The 18,376-nt window shown below is 37.2% G+C and overlaps 1 protein-coding gene across 3 annotated transcripts in view; it reads left to right on the plus strand.

Annotated features, from left to right (window-relative positions):
- PTER (phosphotriesterase related) overlaps positions 1-18,376 on the plus strand; it is a 52,746-nt gene that overhangs the window by 19,918 nt on the left and 14,452 nt on the right. The window contains exons 2-5 of one of the 3 annotated variants that reach the window (XM_054695106.1): positions 5,669-5,792; positions 7,813-7,926; positions 10,447-10,918; positions 12,271-12,536. In XM_054695106.1, coding sequence (XP_054551081.1) covers positions 5,713-5,792; positions 7,813-7,926; positions 10,447-10,918; positions 12,271-12,536 — 932 coding nt within the window. In that variant the 5' untranslated portion in view covers positions 5,669-5,712. Of the gene's footprint in view, positions 1-5,668; positions 5,793-7,476; positions 7,562-7,812; positions 7,927-10,446; positions 10,919-12,270; positions 12,537-18,376 lie in introns of those variants that run through there. The other 2 variants (XM_037510667.2, XM_037510668.2) reach the window with 2 other exon arrangements.

An 18,376-nucleotide genomic window follows, 5' to 3' on the forward strand; every position in this document is an offset into this window, starting at 1 on the left:
CTGATGAAACTCTCTGTGACTCACTATTCATAATCAATATTTGGCATTCTTTAAGCACACCCAGGTTCAAATTACAACTTTCTAACTCAGTGACTCTAGATAAATTTCTTCACTTTTCTTGGCCTCAACTCCTTCAAATACTATCAACTAGGGAGTATGATAGTGAGTATGTGAGCTGAGAGAGAAGGTTATTTTTTTGTGGGTGGCACCTGCTATCTAGTTTGAGCTCAGTAAATGATAGTTCAGTAAATGAATCATTATTGGTTCCAAGCCTCCAAGTGAGGACGGAGTTCACTCTTCTTATTTATCTTTGTACCTCCCACAGGCCCTGCCTGCCTAGCAGGTCTTACGCTTAATAGATGCTCAATAAATTTTTTTTTAATCTATGAAAACTATTTTTTGATCTTTTATTTTTTGGCTAACATTCCAAAGGCAGTTTATCATATTCTTTTTATGGGCTTCTACCTACTTAAAATCTATTTTGATTGATACCTCTTTTTCACTTACAAATGATGAACAGACTCCATAGTTTCTAACACTTTCCTATAAAGCATCTCCTTACAAACTTCTATCTCCACTCCAGCCACACTGGAGTGGATCCACAGTGTGGTCCTTGTGTGGACTGACTGTGATATGAAATCTGCTGAACATTTTACAGAATTCTCACTGGGTTCAGGAACTTCCACTAGAGTCAATCAGTTCATTAATTTGACTCCATGAAACAGCGTGAATTTAATCAAAGTGAGCCATAGCCACTGCAAAGGAATGTGATTTGATCAGAAATGTTTGCACATAATACCAAATCTCAGCCATGCCCAGCAATTAGCAATCCTGTGATAATGATTAAGAATTTGAAATAGCTTCTGAGTTCATAAATCTTTGCCTGTCTGTTTTTCAGTTGGAAGACTCAAAATCTATATTCTATTGTTTTACATATGATATTGGTATAGGCATCGGTGGGTTGAAACTGGTAGCACTGATCTTTTCCCATTTTACTCCATTTTGCCTATTATAAATGAAATAGATAAACATAAAAAAACTGGAAAATACATTAAATTGTAATGAAGAAAAATATCTTTTCTCCCTCTACCACCCAAAGATACACATAACATTTTAGTATTTCTAGTCAGGCCACACACACACATACACACACACACACACTTCCCATAAATTTACACTACTTAAAGTTTTGTATTTTGCTTTTTCACATGTTACTATAAGAGCTTTTCCCCTATGTAATTAGGTATTCTTTGAAAATATAACTAGAAGTTTGCAAAATGTTCCACATATATGTCAACATTCCCACATTATAGGGTATTTTGATTGCTATTCTCAACAATGCCACAATGAAATCCTTGTGCATAAATATTTTTTTACAAGTGTCTAAATATTTTCTTAAGACAGACCTCCAGCAGCAAAGTAACATTTTAAGATTGTGGATACACACTGCTAAACTGCTTTTCAGAAAATCGGTAAATGCTTTTGTTGGCATTACATATAGGAGGGCTGTTAGATCTCTGTATTCTTGCTCATTTTTAACAAACCAGTTAGTGAACTAGCTGGATTTTTTTAATTGTCGCCAAGTCACGCTTTCTAATGGATTCCCAGTACTTCTGCAAACATTAAGTTGTCATTTAAAATGGAAAGCTTTTTTTCCCCTAAAATGTGAAAGTAGGTTTCCATTGATGAAAAATCCCAAATGGTTATTTGATGTTGCTTGTGTTTTAAGTGTAACTTATTTCCTTAAATATGGTACCCATTTTAAATATGTGTATTATTTAGCACTGTTTACACAAAACTGAAACCAAGCCTTTGTCTTCCCCACTATGTCTTGGAACTTAGTTGGCAGCATTAATTCTAAATAAATATCTTATTTAAAATTTAGACATTTGGACAGCTATTTGACTTGGACAGTTTTCCATTATGTTGTAGCCTCTAGAATTATATTTTAATATATCAAGCTTTAGGTTTAGTTTGTAGATTTGAGAATTTTATGTATGTAGTCACTGTTTTCGTCATTTTCACCAAGAAGGCAATTTAAACTTGACTGTCACTTCCATTTGTATATAAAAGGAAAAGTAGCTATTTATAGGATATTTTAATCCAGTGGGATTTGGGGTAGAGTTCTACATATTATGTGTCTGTTCCACTTGACAGCTTCAACAAACAAAGGGAAATTTTTAATCTTATTGGAATTTCAGAGTTAGAGTAAATTTTATTTTATTCATTTTAGAAGGAAACTTTGGCTGTTTCACTGACTGTATAATTAAGGCATATACTAATTTCTTTCCCTATATTCATTTCAGTTTTACAGATACAAACCAAGTACTAGGTATTATATAAATATGGGGAATAAAAGGAGACTCCATCCCCTTCCTACACTTCCACACAGTCAAATGGAGACAAATCCCTTACTATTGATTCAGTACAATGTAACAGGCTGAGATATACAGGTGAATCTCATTTTATGATGTATTCACTATGCATGTCCGTGCCCCCAGTTAATAGGTTGTTTAGATGACAAAATCAGTAAACCATTTAAAAATTAGTTCCCCTTTAAGCATCTCTATTTATTTATTTAATACTCATTTCTGTTCCTGCCTAGCATTTCAGCATCTTTTTTTTTTTTAATTCTATCTCTGGCTTATTGCTGTAAATATTCATAAATATCAAGTAACACAAATAGATTGCAAAGTGAAACCGCAAACCTTAAAGAAAAGATGCATTTTGTCATGAAGTTAATGAAAGTGATATTGGAGAAATGCTAAATTACAACAAAGACAAATGAGCATGCGACAGAGTTAGAGCCTTAACTGAAGAAGAGAAATTGTCATTAATGTTATCAATAAGTGTTTCAAAGGAGAATAAGTTGCAGAACAACTAATTAATAATAAAGGATGTTGGTAAAAATGATAAAACCTTCAGAAATATTTTGCAAAAGTGTACTTTTTCATGACTGGGTTATCAAAGTCAAGTTAAAGATGTTATATACTTTTGTCAGGAAAGTAACAGCTTCTCCCTCATATCCAACATTCAGTTAGTTATTACAAGAATTAGAATACATGTATAATTCTGACATATATATATATAATATTTATGTTTCTAATTTGAAATCTTACTCAAGTCCTTTAAATATGGCTTACTATTCAATGTTGGTCTCAAGATATTTTGGTTATCTACTGCTGTATAACATACCACAGGTTTCAAACAACTATATTATTATTTCCCACAATTCTGTGGGTGGGCACACTACTGTGTTGGCTGCAAATGGGTCTGCAGTCATTGTGGGATCTTGGCGGGGTAAGAATGTTTTAAATAACTTACCTGGTCAGGTATCTTTGGAGGAACAACCAAGAGGCTGAGCTCAGGGGGGCCCTAGAGTGATGGGGGGATGGGTAGAAGGGACTCTCCCATTCCTGTAGACTCAGGCTTCTTCAACAACCTGATAGGGTGGCCAAACTTCTAGTGAAGTTCAGTTTTCTCCAAAGCACAAAAGCAGCAGCTACTTCTAAAGATTTGGGTCCCAGACTAGTGCTGTGTCACTACTGCCACTTTTTGCTGGTCAAAGTCAATCACAGGCCAGTTCAAGTTCACCCGGGGATCCAAAGACGTGAATATTGGAGCTCATGGTCCAGCAACAGCCATCTGCGGAGGGAGCATAGCTAACGTGCTGCAGTCAGCGCATCCATTTAAAAAGGCATTTCGGTATCAGTTATCCGTGGATAATGAGGACCTCCTACAGCTGTAATCACTTCAGTGAGTAGTTTCTTAAAGCCTAATGGGTTGTGATGTCAATCGCAACAGTCAGTCTGCTTTTAACAATCACAGGCCTTAAGTGAAGGAACTCATTTGTAAGAAAATTAGATCCTCAGTTTGACTCATAAACTTCAGTGCTTTATTGTTAGTTGTTTTTTTTTTTTTTAAGGAACGAGTTTAGGTTCATTTGCTTAAGGATACTCAGTAAATATTTGAAAATATTTCTAACTTTGGTGTATAATAATCATTTTGAATACTTGTATGGTGCATTCTAATTTCAGTAGTACTATTAGGTATCATCTTATTTGCTTTTTATTTCAAATCTTATGCCATTGATCCACAGATATTATTTCAGTTTGCAAGTGAGGAACTAACTCATCATCAGCTTTTGAATTTTCTACAACCACAACAGCTAGCAAATATTGAAGACAGAACTCGGCATTCAGTGTTCTTTCAAACAACCTGTCTCTCCTGTAGTTTTCTTTAAAACTTAGAAACCTCTGAAATTTAAAGTCATTGATGCATTCTGTTCTCCGAGTATAAGTATCTATGCATTCATATGTATATAAGACAGATTTCAAAAATCATTCTTATGGAATTGCCTTTATTGACAGCTAATGATCTATAAAAAAGTCTACAATATCCTTTTCCAAGTTAAAGAGGATCACAGAAAAACAGATGTGAAGTCATCTGGTCCAACCCCTTCTTTTCACAAATCAGAAAACAAGTTCAGAGTGGTTAAGTTACATGCGCAAAGCAACCAGCGGTTTAGTGGAAGAGGCAAAAACTCTTGACTGTGAATCTACTGCTCTTCCAACTCAAGCAAATTGTTAGGGGAAAGGAGGTCCTGAGCGAATTCCATATAGGCTTTGTGGATGCCACCCCGAACTCCAGCAAGACACTGGGAACTACAAATCCCATGATCCCCAAAGGGAAGTTGTGAGGCCCTAAGGGCGGAGTTAAGCAGCCATTTTCTCTGTTTGTAAATAAAAACCAGCCATGTTAGTGGGGTCTGGGGGCACTTGGCTTGTGCTTTTGGCCAGGCAGGTTTGGGCTTAGTGGGTCATTGGGATTCAGGTTGGTGGAATGGGTAGTATGCATGTAAGAATTTATCTTCCTCTTTTCTCCCTGAGTTGTACATTTCCTCATTCCCCATCCCTTGTAAATAAACCTTTTGTTAACCTTTTGTGTGTGCCTGCAGTTTAAGTTCCCTTTAAGTGCATGGGTGAGGACCCACAGTCAGGCAACCCGTTTTATGTTGCGGTTGCCCTGTAACAAAACCACCTCAAGAATAGCCTCTCAAATGAAACAGAGAGGAATAGAAATATTTCATATGTTTAAAACATTAATGTGTGACTTGTCAGAAATTAAAATAACACAAATGTTAAGCTTTTTAATGACTAAATTCAGTTTAGGACCAGCTGTGCAATTTGCTCAAAATGTTGTTTCCAGGAGACAACCTATTGTTGGGAATCGGTGAAAAAGAAAATTTCCTCTATAAAAAAATATGATAGCTAACTTCAATGTGGGGAAGTTTTTAGGAAGAGAAAGAAGCTAAACTTCTTTACCTAGCAACTCAGTATGTGATTCACTTCTAGGACTGTATGTTAACAGCAAAATCTAAACATTTTCATCAAACATTCTCACAGCATTAAGCATGGAATCTGAGAAAGTGGAGGTGCTTGAATGAGTCAAGTCTCAGTTCTTCAAGGGAAGAAAAACATACAGGTCAATTACGCAGACAGCATCTTGACCATACAGTGCTTGTTGGGACTCTCATTTGTGATTCTGAGAAGTCATGAGTGATGTTGCATTTTGACCTGAGTAAAGATGCTGGGCTTTTCCTCCCTCTCTCTTTCTATCCCTTTCTTTCTCCTTGCACCCCTCCTTTTCCCTCCTTTTGTTTTATTAGGGAGAAAATGTTTTCAGTTTGTTGACTAAACAGAGAAGAAAATCATGATGGAAAAATTCCATCATTCTGCATGTGACACTGACCAGTTAGCCCTCTGGACCCAACTAAAGTCAATTAGCCACAGGTATGAGCTCTTCGGTCCTCAGTAGATTTCTAACTTTAAAACCTACTTGACCTGAATGGGACTATCTGTTTAGATGAAGTGCACCCATCCAGGAGGGCAGGATAGACAAGTCTTGGATTGACAAGATGGGGGAACTTTACCAGGAAGACCTGGCTGCAAATGTCTTCTTCCAGGAGGGTTACTTCCTGGTCTATCTCTGTCAGGTTATCTTCACTCCTTCCTTAGTCAGATGGAAAAAAAAGAGAGAGTGAAGAAAACTTGGGAATGAGACCATTTTCTTTTGAATATAAAATACGAACTCATTTGTATCACTGAACAACTTTGTTTTATTTATGTGACCATGTAAAGAACTTGCTGGCTTTGTTATTGCTCTGTGTACTGAAGTGGTTGGCTTTCTTTTCCTTTTTCAGATGCAGCTATTGATTTCTGGGTTGTTTAATATGAAAAGTTACAAATCTCCATGCAGTAGAACCGTTTAACCATACATATCTGGGAAAGTGTGTTTGAGGAGGAAATCGGCCATTGTTCCGCTACCAGATCAATGCTGTTTGAGAGCAGGCCTGCCCCACGTGTGAACCTGCACACAATGGATGTATTCAAACGAGCTTTAAAAAATATTGTGCTGTTTTAAAAATATGTTGGTCCCAAGTCAAATGCCAGCTTTAAGTGCAGTGTTTAGAGAGTACTGCCTCACTGTGTGATGTAACCCATAAGAAAATAGAAGTGCTGACACATTTGGACAATCCAACATTTTTTTTTCTTAGGAGCTAATTTATTTGGGGGGATACTTTTATAGCACCAGCAAGTCCAGTTGGAAACTTCCATCTGCTGTGCCTCTTACGGCTTTATCTCACCATCTCACTGGTGTCATCTCAGACCAAGCCACCACCCAGCTTTTTCCAGATTCTAGCAACACCCCCTGTCTCTATGCAGGCACACTGGCCCCCTTCCATCCACTGTCCACATAGCTGCCAGGTTGTTCACTTGCTATCTTCTGCACAGAACTCGGAAACGCTTTCCCATTTTTTATCAGTTAGGGTTTAACAGGGGAAAGAAAATAGCTCTAAGTGAAATGGAATAAGGGATTTATTAAGGGGATTAGAAATTATATAGTTGTTGGGGGAGTGAACCAAAAATCAATTCACAAAGCATCAACTGGCCAATTGAACCATTGCTTCTAAAATTGTAAATCAAATTTCTTCAACAAGGTCTAGGAGCTGCTGCAGCAGAAGCAAAGGCAGGAAAAGGGCATAGGTCTGTTAAATAGGGAGGAGGGTGTAGGCATTTAAGAGAGAGTCTACTCATTCATATGTAAATTATTCCACATTCTAAAAGTCCTGCCTTCTGAAATGTGAAATGTAACTGAGATGGATATTCAACCTCGGTAGGCAGAAAAATCTTAAGTATAATGGCCAGGATGAAATAGCTATGAAAATCTCAGGGCAAAATCTCAGTGAAATAAAATTAAAATTGTTCCCCAACTACTCACCCAACAGTAAATGTCCAATAATTCAACCACTTTGTTATATATTTTATAAAAGCTAACTTATGCAAATGTTTTTTTTAAAAAAGATAAATTCTATTAGACTAAGCAACATAAAACAGAAGGAGAAAGACAAATACTGGATGATTTCACTCATATGTAGCAAAGGAACAGAAAAATCCAACAAAACAAATCCTTGAAATCTGACTGCAGAACTGCGGTTATCAGAAGGGGAAGGACAGGTGGGGAGCAAAGTGGAGAGGGGCCCCAATGGACTGGGGTGGAGGTAGGTTGGTGCTTTGGTGGTGGGTGTGGTGCGATAGTGTACACTTGAAGAGGTCTAAACCTATACTGCGAAATCATATTCAATGATGGAAACCAATGTTACCCCAATAAAATCAATTTAATTTAAAAAGGTCAAATCCTAAATATCATCTCTGCTATTTTGGCTCAGTACTGTAATACTGATTCACTTTCTCTTCTTGTGTCCTTTTTTATTTTCCTTTAAAATTCTATTTTCTTTTTTTGTCTTTACAGCCATCAGTCCATCAGTCTCCCTGACTGTTCAGAATTCATATTTGGAGTACAGCAAAGCTGTTGGCAAGTGTGTGTACAACCCGGCTATCCCTTTACCCACCAGCTCCTGTGCAGGTATGTGCAATGCTGGAGCTCTCCCTGGTTGCTCTGCAAAATGCCGGAAACATGCTGTTTTTTGTGAGGGATCACTGCTTGCAGTTGTGCAAAAAACTCTCATTGCTCATTCCCGTCCTCCTTGGGCTGGGAATGTGCCTGTCTATGGTGGAAGACCTTTCATAGCTCCTTGTGTGTACTGAGAAGAGAAGAACTTCTAGGCTGAAGGTAGACCAAGAAAGGCTTCCTCGCTGCACAGGAATCATAAATCCTACATACATGCTTTATCCCACTGAAAGACATATTCAAGTTTTGAGCATTGTTGTTCTTAATCTTTTCTTTGCCTTTAAGTTTGGGTTACATTGTGGTGATCATAGGAAATACCAACTAGTTCTGCTTGAAAGCACTGGAGGAATTTCCCAGAAGAGATGACATTTCTTAAGTGATTTTTTTCTCACAAAGACTCATAGCTTGTGAGCTTGAAACTTACCAACATTGCTCTTTTAAATATATCAATTAAAGATGCAGTTTGGTACTTTTCTAGTGAAAGTGATAATGTTTTATCAGTTTACCCACATTTTTGGCCCCTGGTGTCTCTCTAGGAGCACATCTGTGAGATCATCAGCTAGAAGGAAAGAAAGGGTAAATTAACTCATATGGAAGATTGAATTTATTAATGGTACTATGATTTCATCAACCTAAGGAACTAGCTACATATTCCTTGCTCTCCGTAAAAGGGAATCAAGCTGTAAACGGTGAGTCCCTAGACATCATCAGTGAAAAATACTTCACTGTGTGGTGATTGGCAGCTAGGAAAGTGATTCTCTAAATAGACACCATCTTTTTTCATCATGGCTACCACTGAAACATGTAGATGTGGGAAGTAAGTTTGGTTTACAGAAGAACACTATCCAAAAGAAAAAAAAAAAGAACAATCATGCTAGTCACAAATCCTAGAATTCCCTGTCAGACAGTTTATATCTATCATTTATGCACTGTGGGACAACACATGTCAAACACCTGACTCATTGCAGTGGCTTGACAGAAATTGGCCTATACTGCAGTACTGCTTTTTCACCAACCCTAATTTGTTTTCACCTTGTCTTAGGTATATATCTTTTATAAACTTGCCCTCTACACATTGCTCCCCAAATAAGCTCTTATCAACTGAATGCTCTGGAAAGAAATTACTTAGGAAATACATAATAGTTTCTAGAACTAGCGTAACAAGGCTTCTGTTTGTTGAACATGTGCTATGTACCAGACACTTTCACAGGCCTTTTAACTTGTGGTATCTAATTTAATTCATCCTTCTGACAGCCTGTGAAATGTGCATTGTTATTCTAACTTAAAGATGAGAAAACAGACCTAAGAAAGTCAGAGGAGACCTTCAAAGGAATGCTGGGGAAATAGTTTCACAATGTCCTTTAAAGTACAATTTGAAAGCTTTGAAAGATCCTCTTTTGCTCAGTTCCAGTCAATGTTTTTCACCGTCCTGTTAGGCTGTGTGGGTTGCTGTTTCTGGCAGTGGTTTGTGCTTGGCCACGAAGGCGTGTGTCTTCGCCATCTTCAGTAGCACCTTTTTCTTTCCAAGCAACATCCCTTCATTTAGGAAAGCTACTTTCAAATGAAAGCTCTGGAATTGGGTTCTTGCTGTCACTGATAGGGACTTGGTGAATAATTAATTTGTGCTACAAATGAAAGTAAATAGAGGATAGAGAGGTGTTTGCTCCTTTCAGAGTCAGAAGATTTCAGTTTCAATAAATCATAGTTATTTTCTTTATGAGTAAGAACTTTGTTTTTTAAGTATTCTTGAAGTATGTTTCTGTGTGCCCTAGACAAAATGAAACATCTGAAGTGGAGAAGTTTGTTTCTATTTTTCCTTTTTTTCATTATTAAATTTAGCTGTCACTCTCCCCCTTGTTTGTTTGGGAGCATAATCTGTGAAATCATCAAGGTCAGAGATTTTGTCTATGTCTTTTTGTCTTTTAATAGCTCCACATTCTAGTACATGGTGGGCCTTCAAAGGGAATTTGTTCACTTGGATAGTGCATGAACAGTGGAATGATCAGTAATGTCAGTATATTTAATTTAGCTGAAAAATGACAAAAGACTTCAAATATATCGTTGGTTTTGATATATGGTATTGATTATAAAGAGTTTTTTTTTTAATGGAGATTCTTGTTGAATTACCCAAGAAAGCACAACTATGACTAATGAGATAAAATTAAGTGAACGAAAAATGTGAACTGAATATCAAGAAATATTTCCAGTAGATAAGGTTGGGATTAAATCAGGCAGAGGACTCCCAGAGGAAGTGGTCGGGGGACATTTAACACCATGCATGTCACTTAGAGCTGTAGTGAACTCAAACAATTTACAAGGGACAAGCTCTGACTTTGGCAGGATGATAAGTGAGATCATATCTCTAGTTTCATTGATTCTCTTTCTTGCACAGGTATGCGTTCACAGCCTCACATCCCCTATGGACACAATTTATGTATGTGTTAAATTTTCTGATTATAGTTTTCTTTTCTCCAGAAAATACTCTTTTTCAGAGTATCTCCTGGTGCCATCAGAAATGTCTTCCTTAAGTGGAAAGGTCCAAACTGTTTTAGGCCTTGTGGAGCCAAGCAAACTGGGCCGAACCCTGACCCACGAACACTTGACAATGACCTTTGACTTCTGTTACCATCCACCTTCACCAAGCCATGAAGCTACCTCTAAGGAACCTATTATGCTGAAAAATTTATTTTGGATTCAGAAAAACCCTTATTCCCATAAAGAGAATCTCCAGTTGAATCAGGAGACAGATGCCGTAAAGGAGGAATTGTTATATTTTAAAGCCAAAGGCGGGGGGACTTTGGTGGAGAACACAACCACGGGGATTAGCCGAGATGTACAGACTTTGAAGTGCCTTGCGGAACAGACTGGTGTCCATATCATATCTGGAGCTGGGTTTTATGTGGATGCAACTCACTCTCCAGAAACTAGAGCCATGTCAGTGGAGCAGGTAAAAAGCCTTAAGTTTTTTTGACATTATTTGTGTATAAATTCAGAATAGCCAAAACCTTAGACCTTGGGTTATCCCTGCATGTCATCTACATTTGAAAATGTCATTGTTTCAGAGGTAGCTGGGCACACTGTAGAAATTTCTAGCTAGCAAGGATACCGGCCAATTGCAACCTAAATTAGGAACAATTTATTTCCTAAAGAAACAGGGTCTGAAGGAGATCTTAATGTTCTGGTCACTGTAAAACCCAATGTGTTCATATTTGGAATTGTTTGCATCATATATTGGTTCTTTAGTGGTGCTACAGTCTGTTTGTAAACCCCAGTTTTCCATGAAAAGCTTCAGTTATGCAACCATGATTTTTCTTTCTGGATTTTATAATAACCAACAATAAAAATTCACTGTAGGGTGAAACTTGGCAGGCAGAGCCTTGGCACATTTGTGAATATGTTTTCTTCTCCTTTTACAAAACAGGAGGAGTAGAAGAAAATCCATTCCCTTGTTTTTATAATAATATGATCTTAAGTAAGAAAGAAGTAAACCCTTCAGGACAAAGAGAAAAGAATGAGCTGCAAAGTTTTTTGCATGCATATGTATTCTCATTTCACACACACATGTGTATATATTTATATATGATTATACATGTATGTATATATTCATATGTATCTTCCATTATCTGTTTGAATGCCATAGAATGTTAGCTGCATTTTTTGCAAAGAATCAGTTCATCTTTAAAATATTTTGCATTTTGAAATCTTATTTGCTTTATTTTCGAATTAGGGCTTCCCATTTTTATATATTAACATTATCTGAAGACTTGTCATGATGTCATGATTGCACATTCTTCCAATTATTCTTAATAATAAGTATAATATATGACCAAAAAATATAACATTAGTATTGTATGCTATAAATTTTACATTCTCTATAAAATAAAGGGCTGAATAAATAAGGAAATATTAAAATAATTAACATGATGTAGTTAACAGATTCAAAGGCAGTCTTTTTTTGTCTAAATGCTCCTCAGGTTAACGTAGATTTTTTTTCCCCCTTAATGTGAATGTATTCTCATTAAGTCACTTTATCCCCTAAAAGCTACCTTAGCCATACATTTCTTGTTAAATAATCACAGTAAGATATTGTTCAATTTTGATTTATAATGACATGTTGAATTTGAGATTTGACCAGCAAGCAAAATGCCTCTTTCATTGACAATATCAGTTGACTGAATGTCGAATATATTTTTTAAATAGTGAATGATTAAATGAACAAATTCATTCACATACTGTGGTTGTGTGAATGCATTGCATTGATAAACTCCAGTGCTTAAAAGGTTTCATTCTCACTCTCAGCTAACTGATGTCCTCCTTAATGAAATTCTCCATGGAGCTGATGGAACCAGTATCAAGTGTGGTGTCATTGGAGAAATTGGCTGTTCCTGGCCTCTGACCGAGAGTGAAAGAAAGGTTCTTCAGGCAACAGCACATGCACAGGCTCAGCTTGGCTGTCCTGTCATCATTCATCCTGGACGGAATGCAGGTTCACCATTTCAGATTATCAGAGTACTGCAAGAAGCAGGTGCAGATGTCTCCAAAACGGTTATGTCGCATCTTGATAGGTAAGCAGGCCATCTAGTATTAGTGCAAAACCACCAGATGATGAATGGATGTTAAAATAGATAAATCAGCAGATAGGAAGTACTGGATCACCTAGAGACAACCACTAATGGCCTGGAAGGTAGGCCAGATGGTCTGCCAACTTAACAATGGTTCATTTGACTTGGGATGTTTGTACTTGATGATGGTGTGAAAGTGATAAACATCCAGTAGGACACTATTTAGAATTTTGAAGTTTGAGCTTTTCTCTGGTGAAAGTATGCAGTAAGATACTCACTCGTGATGCTGGGCAGGGGCCACAGCTCCATCTGTCACATGATCATGAGGGTAAAATACTGATACTCTACAGTTTTTCAGCATCAGTATAGTATTCAATAAACTACATGAGGAATTCAAAATGTTATAATAAAGTAGACTTTGTATTAAATGATTCTGCCCAACTATGGACTGATGTAAGTGTTCAGAAGTAAAAGGTATACCCCATTTATGGGCTGGTGAAAGCTATATCTCCATTTATCCATAGCCTATTCAGGCCCCAATGCTATCTCAGTCGGCTCATGTAGCAACCCCCAAACCCCTACAAATTCTAGCTCTAAGTTTACCTTTATTCCTCATTTTCTCTACTTGTTTTTGTCCCTACTCTCTCCCCTCAGCAATCCTTTACTTCCTACCAGATCAACCACCTGCTTAAAAATACGATATTTCCCTCTCATCTTATTCAGAATTTTACATGTACTAGACTGGAAAGGTTCCCTGTTGAACATTTAGTGTGCTATTCTGCTTGAAACTGGCTCATGATGATTGTCTTCCTAACTCTGTTTCTAGTTAGACATGTAAGTTAGAAAAGTATGCTGAAAAAAGCTTTCATTGGAAATAGTGAAACCATAACTCCTAGCACATGTTTATTCCTTTCTGACAAAAATCAAACATTTATATGTACATATATATATGTATACATATACATATACATGTATATACATGTATAAAAATACATGTGTTTTTTTTCTTTTAAACAATAAAACCTCACTATCTGATTTTTATTAACTGCCATCTCAATATCTCCCTCTGGAAAGTCTCGGGATGGAATGCTCTACATTCCAGATCAATCTCTGTTGATCTGACATCAGAAATACTCTCAGAGCATCCTAGAAAATCCTGAGACCATTTCTGGAGCAGTCACCTATTTTGTATCCAGATTGTGATTATTCAGGATACCTGGTGCCTGAACAAGAAATACACAGAAGTATGAGCCTTTCCCTGGAGGTGTAACTGGGGAAAATAGCTTTAGGAAAAGTAATGTATTTGGTAAGCCAAACTGAATAAAGTAACAGGAAAAAGTCATCTGAGGCAGATGCAGGCAACTTTAGCTCCTTGGGGTGGTATTCACACAATGCAGCAGCTAGGCCGACTATGGGGGTCAGCCTTTCCTAGGCCCTCAGAGGTCTGCTCAGCTGTATGCACAGCCTGCTGTGCGCTGAATAGGCCAGGGCACTGGCTTTTATAATGAGGACAAACTGCAAAGAGGCAAGTTTTTCATGCAACAAAATCACGAGCAACACACACAAAGAAGAGCATCCTGAGAACAAGGCCTCTGGAGGCAAAATAAAAAAACAACCAGAGAGTCCTTTTGTTCCTCACCCCATTCCTTTTTAGGCATAAAGGAGAAAGTTCTGAACCCACAGGCTGTAGGGATCTCGAGGTAACACGTGTTGGTGGTAGATCTGCCTGCAGCCCCTTTTAGGCAACTCACTGGCCAGCAGGACGCTCAGCCTTGCCACCTGTAAAACTGGCTCGCGCATGCCCTTAAAGGTAGAACTTCTATCATTTGAGAATACAAAGTAAGATATTCCAGTATGTCCACATTGGCATCGAAGCATTAGCAGTTAAGTATTTTTGAAGGTGTATAAATCTAATGCATTTGTGCATAAGCCATTTTACCTTAAAATGCACTTGCGCGCACTTGTCAACAATCACAAAAGTGCTGTAAGACTATTCATGGGAGAAGTTGGGATCCCAAAAGGGAAACGTTAATAAATGGTCACCACCTTAGGATACTGCTGAACCACACTGCTGTCATGTGACCATTTGTGACCTGCTCCAGGTCATTTACCTGGAGATAACAGCCTGACAAGATAAATCTGCTTCTGTGTCTAGGCCCTCCCCTCACCATCTGTTGTCTCTAAGAAATATGGGCCTGTGGAGGTACAGATGAATGTAACCCCAGAGAACACCAGAGGGAGCTGCCCTTGACAGTTATAGCCACCCAAGCCAACATTTATCAGAAATAAAGCCACACCAGTGCCTAAGTGTACCTGTTAGGGCTTCTAATTCATAAAGACTTTTGCCTTTTAATCATTTATTGTACTTTTACTACCTGTTAGAGCTCTAGCCACATTTCCAGGTGGTAAATAATCACAGTAGTGCCTCTGCCCACAGCCTAATACAGCCTGTACATGATTGAAGAAGACCCCACAGAGACTCTCTGATTCATCTCCAAGGAAGATCCTTCATGGATTATAGAGTACTGTAGATATTTGATGACAACAAAGGTCTTTTATTACCAGGGAAAGTTGGGAAAAATAACATGGCTGGAAGGGATTTGGCTACTATTTACTGATTAAACCTTTGAGGTCCTGGAGTGGGTGACAGGTGCTAGGCCTCACTCTTTTTTCTACTTGGTTATCTATTAAACAAACCAGAGTACTTTGATGGAGATCCAGGGCCTAAAGTTTGATTAGGGGCACATTAATTAAGTGCAGGGAAATAGTACATCTCTCTCTATGAAAATAACTCCCTGTGGAAGGTAGAGGAATCTGATCCAAGGGTTTCTGAGAAAGAAAGGAGAGCACAGGGGTGGGGCTGAACACACATTTATTTTCTTTACCACTGATTATTCATGCCAGATTTGAGCATTTCTTTAAAGGATACAATTTTGACACCTTACTCCACGCTCTTAAATAGATGAAGTAAGAGGCTGGAATATCACATCATTCATTCATTTATTCATTCATTCATGGATTATAGAGTACTGTAGATATTTGATGACAACAAAGTTCTTTTATTACCAGGGAATGTTGGGAAAAATAACATGGCTGGAATGGAATGCTCTACATTCCAGATCAACCTCTGTTGATCTGACATCAGAAATACTCTCAGAGCATCCTAGAAAATCCTGAGATCATTTCTGGAGCAGTCACCTATTTTGTATCCAGATTGTGATTATTCAGGATTTATTGTGATTATTCAAATATTTATTGAGAACCTAATGACTGTATGCCAGACCAGGGACATAGCAGGAGCAAGACCCATTCTCTACCATCAAAATGATTATTTAATTATAATTTTGGTGACTTTTTACCTTCAAGTTATCCTTGCAACTACATACTGTTAGGTTCTATGAATACTAACGAATTGATATGAAATCATTAAAAAATAATTACAGGGAAATTTAGAATGAGCAAGCATCTTTATATATTTAAATACTATGGTAGCATTTTTCAAAAAGAACAACTGGAATGTTATACACAGCAAATGGTTTAATTCCTTAGAATCCTGTGTGTCCGGTGCTGCATTTCTCAATAGTTTATTAACAGGATTATGTGTATGCATGCATTATGTGCATACTGTATACAGTAGGCATTGAGAGGAGTGTGTATTGTATAGCATATACATTGTGCACATTATGTCTAGTAAAGGTAACTTACTTAGTATTTAGTAAAAATATTGATTCATTCCAACCAGAGAGTGAGAAATTATCTAGTTCAGACAACAACATGGAGGCCTGCTAAGCAAGTCAGAAATTTGCAAAGAAAATATGTACTAATAACATTTCATCTACTAATGTCCACTGACACTTCTTCTGCTATCACTATAGAAGATAATTAGAAATATAAGAAAAAGTAGCTACTTTTAAGCATGTCCTCATGGCTACTAGAATATTCTTGAGTATGAGTGTGGATGAATTTTATTTTAGATTCTATGTTGATCTGTAGACAGTACTCACTGACATAGAAACCCAAGCCTTGAATTCATTTCAGGTTGAAATTGTGTGATGACATTGGCAGCAGCTATTCTTTTATTATGCAATGTATATTCCACGTCTGCATGGGAAGTGGGGAAATAAGGGGTGCTGGGGTCAGATTGTCTAATTTCTAGTACTGACACTAGTACTTACTTGCTGTATGACCTTGAGCAAGTAAGTCACTTAAGCCTCCAAGCCATTTGCTCCTCTGTCAAAGGGGTTAAGAACAATTAGTTTAACCCTTTAAGTGTTATACAAATCTTCTCTCCCTTTATTGTTTCTCAAAAATTCCTCTCTGAGCAACACCTATTTAAAAAGGAAAAGAAATCCAGGCAGACATTTCAGAAACTGAAATATAGCAACATTTCATAATTTATATAAAATAGTGTTGAGTAAAATGCAATTAAGTCATCCTGATAATTGATATTTGTTAGGTACCCCCCAAAATGCACTCCAACAGAGGCATTCGGGCCAACCAATCCAATGTCAGGGTAAATGAACACACAATTCATGTATTCCACCCAGTATTTACACCATCCAAACTTCCACTAGTAATTTTTTGCCTTCTAAAGCAATTTTTCATGACTCTGACACCATTCCCATGGAATATGACATTTTAACAAATAGGATTGCTATGTCTATGAGATTTATCTTCACTCTCTTCAATAACATCATTCCTTGAACTGCATATCACCTTACATGAAAAACGCAACCTCTTTTGTGCTGTGTGGCAGCTGGAAATTTCATATGGTAAAAAGCTCTTCCTAGGGTGTATAAACTGTGAAATGTATTTTAAAATAAAGTTTTAATTACATCTTGCAATTTGGAGCCAATTCTAGTGCTAGTCTAATTTAAACAAGGGTTTTTCTTTCTTCCAGCCATCTGTTCCTTTTGCTTAATTCTACACTTGAATCACAATATTGAAAGTATGACATCATTCCTTCCTATGATGTCACTAAACATCTCTATATGCTATGGATGCAAGCAGTCAGAAGACTGAATAATGTGGAAGGAAGGTGCTCATTCAAATGTAGGGGAATATATTCAAATAATAGAGAACAAAATAAATCTTTGGCAATCCAAATTATTTTTCTGTTGTAGTCATTACCAGTAATTCGCTAATATTGAAAAGCTTTTCCATAATGCAAAAAAATCCTATAAAGTAAGATAAATGAATCTTTAAAATGCTTACATATAAAAATATAATCTAGACTATTAATGTGAATGCACTATTCTAATTAATGGTTTTAAGTTTGTGTGAAACCAAAGTTTCTGGTAAATATTTAATTGAAGTAACTAATTATACTTTCTACCATAGGTAAAGTTTAGGCTATGCATTAAAAACTTCTATTACTCTATTTAGTTTCTGTTTTTGACAATAAAAAATAAATTGGGCCTCCCCAGTGGCGCAGCGGTTGAGCGCTGAGTTGCGTAGCTGCCCGCAGCCTCTGCAGCGCCAGATCGATCCCCGGCTGCTCACCGGCCACCGGAGGAGGGTCCCACATGGCGTGCAGACCTCTCCTGCCGCCCGCTGCTCCCCTCAGCAGTGTACTTTGGTCCTTCTGCCTGCTCTGCTCCCCGCTGTGGCTCTGGTGAATTCTCTCGCCCTCCCGCACTTCTGACTGTACCCAGTACTTGTATAAATAAATAAATAAAATCTTTAATAAATAAATAAATAAATAAATAAATAAATTATTGAGATTCATCAATTAAGAAAATTTTAGATTTTGCAGTGAAGGAAAAAATGCTATTAGCAATCTAGGAATATATTATGAATAGTGTTTTAAAATTATGTTAATTCTGAGTTTTTATAGTAGTTTT

The sequence above is a fragment of the Talpa occidentalis genome, unplaced genomic scaffold, assembly GCF_014898055.3.
Source record: "Talpa occidentalis isolate TD23 unplaced genomic scaffold, MPIMG_talOcc4v2.1 talOcc4.14, whole genome shotgun sequence".
NCBI lineage: Eukaryota > Metazoa > Chordata > Mammalia > Eulipotyphla > Talpidae > Talpa > Talpa occidentalis.